Source organism: Pyxicephalus adspersus, chromosome 6, assembly GCF_032062135.1.
Source record: "Pyxicephalus adspersus chromosome 6, UCB_Pads_2.0, whole genome shotgun sequence".
Lineage (NCBI taxonomy): Eukaryota > Metazoa > Chordata > Amphibia > Anura > Pyxicephalidae > Pyxicephalus > Pyxicephalus adspersus.
In genome coordinates this window covers 7857783-7867713 of record NC_092863.1, presented here as the reverse complement: position 1 = coordinate 7867713, position 9931 = coordinate 7857783, and the positions used below count along the sequence as shown (strand labels likewise).

General features: G+C 43.0%; 2 protein-coding genes across 2 annotated transcripts in view; one reads left to right on the top strand and one right to left on the bottom strand.

Moving 5' to 3' along the window:
• The window catches only part of DIDO1 (death inducer-obliterator 1), a 39003-nt gene extending 37896 nt beyond the window's left edge, over positions 1 to 1107 (bottom strand). The window contains exon 1 of the mRNA XM_072414422.1: positions 975 to 1107. The gene's annotated coding sequence lies outside the window, so the exon portion shown is untranslated. The remainder of the gene's footprint in view (positions 1 to 974) is intronic.
• A 2160-nt stretch (positions 1108 to 3267) lies between these two features.
• The window catches only part of GID8 (GID complex subunit 8 homolog), a 14456-nt gene continuing 7792 nt past the window's right edge, over positions 3268 to 9931 (top strand). The window contains exons 1-4 of the mRNA XM_072414421.1: positions 3268 to 3351; positions 5970 to 6092; positions 6795 to 6991; positions 8232 to 8429. Coding sequence (XP_072270522.1) covers positions 5975 to 6092; positions 6795 to 6991; positions 8232 to 8429 — 513 coding nt within the window. The 5' untranslated portion in view covers positions 3268 to 3351; positions 5970 to 5974. The remainder of the gene's footprint in view (positions 3352 to 5969; positions 6093 to 6794; positions 6992 to 8231; positions 8430 to 9931) is intronic.

The following is a 9931-nucleotide window of genomic DNA, read 5'->3' as shown; positions in this document are numbered from 1 at the left end:
AAAATGACCTCCCCCCTACAATGGCAGCCATGGGGTAAAATGACCTCCCCCCTACAATGGCAGCCATGGGGTAAAATGACCTCCCCCCTACAATGACAGCCATGGGATAAAATGACCCCCCAGCCCTACAATGGCAGCCATAGGGGAAAATGCCCCCCCCCCACAATGGCAGCGAAGGAGTAAAATTGCCCCCAACCCTTCCACGTATAGGTGATCAGTGCAGGATTTTACATTCACCCTAATGCACTTATTGATCGTCAATCACCCAAGGACACATGATATTTAGCAGTTCCAATCGCTGGGGGAGGGGGCAGGTGAAGCAAAGGACCATGCTGACCATAAGGCTATAGATGCCGGCTTCCTATTCGTTTTTTGGCTTACTTGCATATATGTGGTACGTTCCATATTTACCAACATATCAGGAAATAAAATACATTGATAGCCCAAATTCACCCAGAACCAGGCGTAAGATGTCCCATGTGTATGTGAGGCCTATGTAGGGATCGAACCCCATTTCCCATGGTAACCCAGCTAGGAAACAGCTGGTCTATGGGCCTATTGGTGTTGGGGCCCCCACCCCCCCAAAAAAACAGTACAGCTGGTCAGATCCCCCCTCCTCCACACAGAGGGGTCAGATGATCCCCCAATGATTGGATGTGTATGGGGGCTATAAACATTCCACTCACCCCATAGGATCACTGAACCCCAATTCACCTAAGTGCCCTCTAATATAAGAAAGGGGACAACCATACCCCCTCCCAATAATATTATTAAAATCCTAATGGGCCCCTGTGCGCCTCTACACGGAGCCGCCACCTCTCTGCCCTCCATCATGGCGGCCTGGTGTCACACAGGACACTCGTATACAGGGCCGCCATTTCCCAGCCGCGTCTTCTGGCGTCTCTTCCGCTCACCTACACAATAAACACCGCCCGACAATCGCCCTACCGACATTCATTCCCTCTACCGCTCACCTCTCCAGCCGAACCTCTCACACGGCAAATTCCGCCATTTGCTTGGGAATGAGCTGCGGGGTTTCTACAGCTGCTCAGCACGGGCTAATGCGCGTTCACGTTCCCTCGCGCTCGGCTGGGCGGGAGTCCAGCGCGCGCATGCTCCGGATCACGTGAAGAAAGTGGGCGGCGCATGCCAGGCAAACAAAATGGCGGCCCTCATACTTTATTCAAAGGAAAAGATAGCAAATGTGTCAATAAAAGTATTATAAAGTGATATTAAAGCAAAACATAAATATATTTGTGTAACATAACCTAAAAAAACGTAAAATAAAATAAAAAAAGCCACTAAAAGCATTGCCGGGCTGTATCCAAGGAGGGCCTAAGTGCATTTCCATGCTATAACAACAACACACTTAGTCGCCCTCTTGGCACCTCTCTGAATGTTACTATGTGACCCCTATTTATTACAACTCAAGTGACAAAAACGCACTGCGGCCTTGCAAATAAGTAGGCACATGGGATGTTGCTTTTCCTACAAATAATATTTATTATATAGTATTTATATAGCGCCAACATATTACGCAGCGCTGTACAAAGTCCATAGTCATATCACTAACTGCCCCTAAAGGGGCTCACAATCTAATGTCCCTACCATAGTCATTGGTTATTACCACAGTCTAAGGTGAATTTTGGGGGGAGCCACTTAACCTAATGTGGGAGGAAACTCACCCAAACACGGGGAGAACCTGCAAACTCCATGCAGATGTCAATGTCCTTGAGTTTGTGAAGAACAATAAGCTGCACTACACTACACATATCTGGTGCTAGGCCCCATTAGGCGCGCCCCGCCATAACACGTACATTGCATCAATGTTGTCATGTCAACAAATAGAAGTGATGCCCGAGGCAATATAAACATCAAACCTATGGTGTAGGTGCAGAGCAGGCGGTGCTCCCGTTGTCATGTTATTGTCAGGGTTAGAACTGTTTTAAAACATTCAGACTGAATCCGTGTTTGATATCATGATGAGGGGGTAATAGGTTGAACAGACACAGCCAGAGCCGCCATCTTTACACACTTTGTGAATGTGATGAGAGTGGTGTGACCATATCCAATGACAAAACGCCAAGGCACCATCATGGCACCGACCGAGGCAGGAGGCGACCATCCGCTTACAGCCTGAGATACGGTGCCAGACTGCTGCAACCGGGCATTTCACAGAACCCAATGGCAGACATAGTGGATCCTGTGCAAAACTGACGGTCCCTCAGGTGGATCGGGGTCCCTTTATTATTAATAAACAGTATTTATATAGCACCAACATATTATGCAGCACTGTACATTAAATAGGGGTTGCAAATGACAGACAGATACAGACAGTGACACAGGAGGAGGAGAGGACCCTGCCCCAAAGAGCTTACAATCTAACAGGTGGGGGAAGTATACTTTGTACCTCCCTATGTCTGCCCCTGGGGTAACATTTATGTCAATAGCAGAAAAAAAAAATTAGTATTTCCCTGGGGTTCATTTCAGGGAAGGGTTAGAGTCAAATTTTTATCAGTGTATGTTAAATTCAGCGCCATACTTTTTACCAGTGACTTATCCAATATTTTAGACTTGTCCCCACAAGTACAGAAGGTTAATCTTTCAATTTGGCTTTTATAGACACCATTCTCCCTATATTTGGTGATTTCTTCTTACTTCCTATTGTGCCATTGGGAAAGGAAGTGGAAGAAAATGACTTCATGGGAACATAGACAGCAAAACATATACAAATGTGGCATGCTGGGACTTGTAGTTCTACAGAGGCAGGCGATATGTAAATATAAGTAAATATATTCATATTTTATTTGTTTTCCCTGTTTTGGGTCCCTTGTTATATCTCAGTGCTACTGATCTTTAATAAATTCCCCTGCAGGCACTTCATGTCTACATGCACTATGACAATGGAATTTCTTAGGGTTTGTTGTGAAATAGTGACAGCACCACATAATGTGTTTGAAATTTGCACTTTTAGGCTCAATTAGATGCCCATGTGACAGGGTGACAACAATCAGGAGCCAAGCACAGAGCGTTGTCACCCTATATCAGAAAGTAGGAGGTTCATCAGAGATTAAATATACAATAAAAGCCTGCATCTACTTTTATTAAACGTGTGTCACATAGTTATGGTAAATTTGATCATAACATTAAAAACTGTAACAAAACAATGCAGACAATCTGCAAAAATCCCAGCCAGCCATGCCTGAATGTAGGACCTGTACAACCCCAGCACGCGACTGCGCATGTGCGAAAGAGCTGTCCGCCCCCTGCGTTGGTCACGTGTTCGGTGACCGCGTCACGTGACCAGCGCTGGTTTCTCGGTCCGACAGTGACATCAGCGCCGGAAGTTCGGTAAGTGTTTGGGAACCGGGCCTGGGTTGTCCCGGTTTATTCATCCGTCCCGGTACAGCCGTCTTATACCGGCCGTGTTTGGAGACTAGAGAGGGGTATCGGAAAGCTTCAGCTGGTCGATATTGCTGCTACTTCCTCTTGTTTACATCCGGCCTGCTGGGCTCTGCTGGTGCTTGTGTGTCCGGCCTGACAGACCCTTCCCCCCCCCTCAGCCTGAGGGACGGCCAGCTGTGTACTGCTCAGGCCCATGTACTGTCTATGCGGTCCTGGAGGTCCTTGTACCGTGTGTATGAGTCCAGAGGCTTCTTTATTCTCCTTAGGGGCCCCACAGTTCAATGGGTTCTCTTTGTTGTGGCCCCGGAGGTCCCTGTGTATTCTGTAATGGGCTATGGTGGCCCCAGATGTCCCTGTCTACATTATATTGGTTCAAGATGTGCTACAGCACTGTATAGATGTTTAGTTATATATATATATATATATACATACACATATATACACCCAATGCCATACAGGGGTCCTAAAAGTACTTGTCTACCATCTATGGTGGCCCCAGGGGCCCCTCTGCGTCCAAGAGTTCCCCATGTATTCTATAGTGGCCCCAGAGATCCCCCACACACTGTCTATAATTGCCCAGATGTGTTTTTGTACACTACAGGTACCAGGGCAGCATCCATAGTGGCCCCAGAGGGCCCTTGGCATAAATTGTCCCAGAAATCTCTTTGTACTCCATATAGGTCCTAGAGGCTTCACTGTCCCCAAATGTGCCTGTGCGCTGCCTATTACTGTCCCAGAGGTCTCTGTATACACTATATTGGTCCTTGAGGTACTTGTGTCAGTCTATACTGTGTGTCCAGACAAAAAATGTCTCTGTGTACTCAATATTGGTCTTATACTTATCAGGACACTGTGTGTGTGTGTGTGTGTATATGTGTATATATATATATATATTGGTCCTTGTGCACTGTCTATAGTGGCCCTGTAGGTCCCTGTGTACTGTCTGTTTCAGCCCTTGTGGGCCCTGTTGCCAGTTGTCCTAAAGATCTCTATGTACACTATATTGGACCTGGAATTATAAGAACACTGTATATATAGATTTTCTAGATTGTAAGCTCTTCTGGGCAGAGTCCGCTCCTTCTCCTGTGTCACTGTCTGTATCTGTCTGTCATTTGCAACCCCTATTTAATCTACATTTCTGCGTAATATGTTGGCACTATATAAATCCTGTTTATATTATATTAATAATAATAATCTTAGGACCTTGTGTACTGTCTATAGAGGCCCAAAGGTCCCTGCCCTGCCTATAACTGTCCCAGAGATCTCTGTGTACACTATATTGGACCTGGAAGTATCAGAACACTCTATATATAGATCATAGGATCCTTGTGTACTGTCTATACATGCCCCAAATGTCCCTTTGTTCTGTCTATAATTGTCCCAGGTCGTTATTATTAATATTATTAAACAGGATTTATATAGCACCAACATATTACGCAGCGCTGTACATTAAATAGTGCATTGGATTAGCTGGCCTAGTGGGCCCTCTGTCTTGTCTATAATGGTCCCAGAGGTCCCTGTGTGCTTTTTATAGTGACCTTAGAAGTTCCATATGAGAGGTTTCCCCTGACTTCCTGTCCCAGATAGGAAGCAAGGTGAAATCTTCCTTGACCTCAGTAAATTTATGACACTGTCCCTCGCCTTCTCTACCCATATTGAAACAAAAAGGTTGACTAGAGCTGGACCTTAATATATTGCAAGGCTCCAGAGTGACTCCTGCTTCAAAACATTTTATTGCCCCCAAAATCCAGCCCACTGGAAACTTAAATTTTGTAAATACATAAGAACACATCAAAACTTGCCTCTCAGCATCTGTCCTTCTCTTCCCAAAGTGTTCCTATTTGTGCTGGAATGGGGGTGGCATGTGATTCCCATGTCCTTTCTTCATGGCTGCCTTCTCCATGCCAGAAAAAGAGCAGAGTTTGGCCATAATAAATGGCCTTACTGCTGTGTGCAGGATCTCACCTGATGATTATCCTGGCATTATTGGTTTCCCACTGTATTGGTTTCCCCTGCATCACTACAGTGACCATGAAAGAGTCAAAACACCAAACTACACAGTGTTTTGACTCTTTCATAGTCACTGTAGTGATGCAGGGGCTGCACAAGGAAAAGCAAAGGACAATGGGGGGACACAGGACATCAACGCTTGCAACAGTGCCTTACACTGTGAGTGGGGCCATGGCACTCTGCACTCACCGTATGTCCTCAGGCTTCTGTATTGAATGACAATGGGGGGTCATTCATCCAGGAATACTGAGGACATCTAGTGGTGGAGTATAGGTAGTGACATCAGGATGAGGCGAGTATTGCTGCCAGAGCTGTATTTGTTACATCTTGTAGATGACTTCTTTAGGAAAAAAAAAAGACATCCTTAAATTGACCTCTAACCCATTGCTTTTGAAATCTCCCCCTTTTATTGTGTGCATGTTGCTCTATTAACATTTATGCTTCTTTTGCAAAAAAAATAAAAAAAAAAATAAAACCCATTGCATAGCATTTCTAAAGCAATAGCACAGCTTCATCATAAGTAATGACCTATTTTTTAACTTTTATCTCTACAGCAAGAATGAGTTATTCAGAGAAACCAGAGGAGATCACAAAGGACGAATGGATGGAGAAATTAAATAATTTGCACATCCAGAGGGCGGATATGAATCGACTCATAATGAATTACCTGGTAACAGGTCAGCTATGAAGACTGTAGTGCAGATTTGTGTATCTCTTCCTGCATACTTTGTCTATTATTAAATAAGCAATTCCTGTTTATAATTACTTAATGAAGGAATGTGGCCTACATCTCGTTTTAGTAGGGGTGGATACGTACTAATAAACCTAATAACAATAATTTCATATAAGTGTTAAAGCTGAAATCCAATCAAACGTAAAATAAGGAATATAATGCTTTGGTTGCAATATTTATCTTTAATCAGCCAGTATCATTCAACCCACTTTCCAGCACTGGCGGTCATTGAGCCACCCACAGCTTGATGAAGCAGTAATCATATCATTGTGTTTTGTAATCACATGAACTGATTGATTCTTTTTGCTGCCTCACTCCCAGTCTGATCACAGACAGTACAAGACGCTGATACCAAGTCAAAGATCAAGATCTGTCTGTGACCCTGTTGGGAAAATTTCCTTTACTGCACACCTGACAGCATTGTCCTAGTACAAAGAGTGAAGGGAAAACTTCAATAGGGACATAGCCAGTGGTAAAAATACTCCTTACATTAAGTAGGGCACCTGTCTGCTTTTTGTTTTATTATTGTCTGTGATTCCATTAGAGATTTTGATAATGGTTTTATTGTTTGCATTATGATGTAAAAAGCAATGTATTTGTATAGGTAATAGACCATCTAATTTGGTTCTTTCTTTTTCCCATACAGAAGGATTTAAAGAAGCAGCAGAGAAGTTTCGGCTGGAGTCTGGAATTGAGCCCAGTGTGGACTTAGAGAGTTTGGATGAAAGGATAAAGATTCGTGAGATGATCCTTAAAGGACAGATACAGGAAGCCATCGCACTGATAAACTCTCTGCACCCCGAGCTGCTGGACACTCACCGCTACCTCTACTTTCACCTACAGGTCAGACCCTGGACTTCATGATATGGTTTAGGTGTAAAGTAAAACTGTGAATAGACTATGGAAGTTAAAATATTCCTTCCTCTAACATAACAGGCAGTATATAAGCTTTAAAGCAAATCCTCACTGACCTCTGTGGCCACAAGCACCGTGCAATACTTCACCAAAGTTTGCAGCAAAAAAAATTAGAGTTGTTTAGGTCGTCTTTGCTCTCCACTTCCAGTAGTGACACAGCAGCACAGATTCCTCTGCCAAGTCCCAGCAGTTAGGCTACGTACACATGTCAGAGAATACTCATCTGACGTGTACAGCGGTCAGCTGATATCATTTATATCGATGAAGACAAATCTGTGAACGACCGTTGGGTAAAAAGAGTTTACAAATCAAAGGAGGAGCGCACAATGGGTGCCGCTAACTCGTTCTCCCCTTTCCTCTTTCTATAGAATGGAATAGGCGCTGTGTCAACAACACTCCTTAGTTTATCTGTCACTGTTTATTGCTGGAAATGATCATGAAAGATCATTTCCAGCTACAAAAATTGCACATGTGTACACAGCCTTATTTAGAGCCTTACTCAGCTCTTCAGCTTCTAAATTACTGATCTCCTTGATTGTAAGCTCTTTGGGGCAGGGTCCTCTCCTCCTCCTGTGTCACTGTTTGTATCTTTCTGTTATTTGCAACCTCTATTTAATGTACAGCGCTGTGTAACATGTTGGCGCTATATAACTCCTGTTTATTATTGTTATTAATAATATAAACAGTCCTCAGGTTCTTTGTTCAGGGGAGCAGAGTTACCTAGGTCACTGATGGCAGGGTGATCTTTGCAAATGAGAGCGTGACTTGGATGACTTTAGTGCTTGTGTAGGGAAATTTTAGGTTTTATTGCTTTTCAGTGCGTGCAGATACAGAGGACAATGTGTTCTTGTTTACATTTTTACAGTGATTACATTGAGAGAGCTGCTGGCCAAGCAGAGGTAAAAGAGAGTCCTTCCCCAGTTGCGCCCATGCCCCCATCACCCAAGATGCGTCCCTCTCTTTCTGCTTGTGCTTGGTCTTGCTAAGAGGGGTTTGTTACCATAAAATTTCAGTTTGATGATGTTTTCATGACTGATAACTCATTTCAGAAGATGTCACAAAACTGCATAAAGGGATGTGTATTCAGACATATACTCTGTGCAGAGTATTCTGGGCAAAGGGTAAGAATGTCATCAGAGGTCATTTGCCTTTCTTCTTGTTTGTTCAGCAACAACATCTCATTGAGCTGATCAGGCAGCGGGAGACAGAAGCAGCCTTGGAGTTTGCCCAGACTCAGTTAGCCGAGCAGGGGGAGGAGAGTCGGGAATGTCTGACAGAGATGGAGAGGACGCTGGCACTGCTGGCATTTGATAACCCAGAAGACTCTCCGTTTGGTGACCTACTTAATATGATGCAACGACAGAAGGTAAGCTCTGCCATGAATGTTCAGTACACATTACATACAAGAGTTCATATGATTCACTTTTCCAGAAATATTGGTTCAGGAAACAAAATGGGGACCACGATAGTTATACTTAGCACGGGGTCATTTCATGTCTGTAGAACCATGTGACCATGCAGAATTTTTATATACAAAATCTACGTAAACCTGTGCTGGACAACTTAGCGGCTTGAAAAATTTGGTCAAACTGCATTTTTTACAACACACATTAAGGAAAATGTAAGAGTAATATAAACCTTGACATTGGTCTCATTGGCAGAAATAATAACAAGAACAATGGTGCCTGGGATTAGCACAATGAATAAATAATATTGTGGTTTACAATAACAATTTATTTTCACAGAGCATTGTCTGCTTCATCAGACCAAAGAACCGTAAACTTTGTAGTCAAAAGATTACATTCAGATGAAATGAACCATTTGAAATTACCTTGATTATAAATCATATTTTGTACTTCCCTTAGATGAAAAGCATTACTATCACTGCTGCCTGTCTGCTTGCCTTTATGGTGGATAAATCAGGAGATTAAAAACTCCCAAATAGCGAGGAAGTGGTAATAAAACTCAGGCCGGAATACATTGTGTGTTTTAGGGACTGACACTCCACTTCTGCATATCCAACCTTTGACATGGTCAGCCACATACAGAGCGTGAGTAAGAAGCATTAAGGGCACCAAATAACGTATACCCTGCTCTTCAGCCATCAGGGGGCAGTGCAAGATAAATGATAGATTGCTACTGTCAGATATATTATGCATAATATATCTGACCGTAGCAATAAAGACGTAGATAAAACTGTTCAATTAAGAAAATGTACCAGCAGCTATTTAAAGTAAATTCCTTATCAAGATTCACTAAACTCTTGTTTTAGAAAACACACCCAATTTGTAGCTTCTTTTGCTGTACAAGCTTTTAGAGGTGTTTTTTCTTTTGCAAATATTTTTTTGTTGCCCAACAAACTTCTGATGGGACAGATTCTGTACTTTCAGTCCTAGGGTTGAGCAGGGCACATATCATCATCATTGTCTTGTGTACTGCCAGCCCCAGACCATATCTACCAGCCAGCCCTGCACCAGCATTCTGTAATCGGTGTTCTCCCCAGAAATTTTTTTCAGCTGGTTGGTCAAAAAGGGTGTGTGTCAAAACATGGCAAATTTAGTGCTCCAAGTTGTTAATGCCATGGGTATCCAGTAACCTCTTATTATTTTAGTGTTCTACCTTCTCCCAATGATTTGTTCCAACTTTGTAATGCCTTGCCCCATTAGTATATTCAATTTTTCTATTCTATGTATTTTGCCACAACTGTCCTATGCCATGTATTGTGGCCCAACTTACTAGTGTTCTAAGTTTTAAGAGTGTATTCCTTTGTAGTAGTGTAATAGTATAATGAATGTGGTGTACCAAGTTAGGCTTAGCTCATATTAGCAGCAAAAAACATTTACCCCTTCTGAGTGACTTCTGACAACT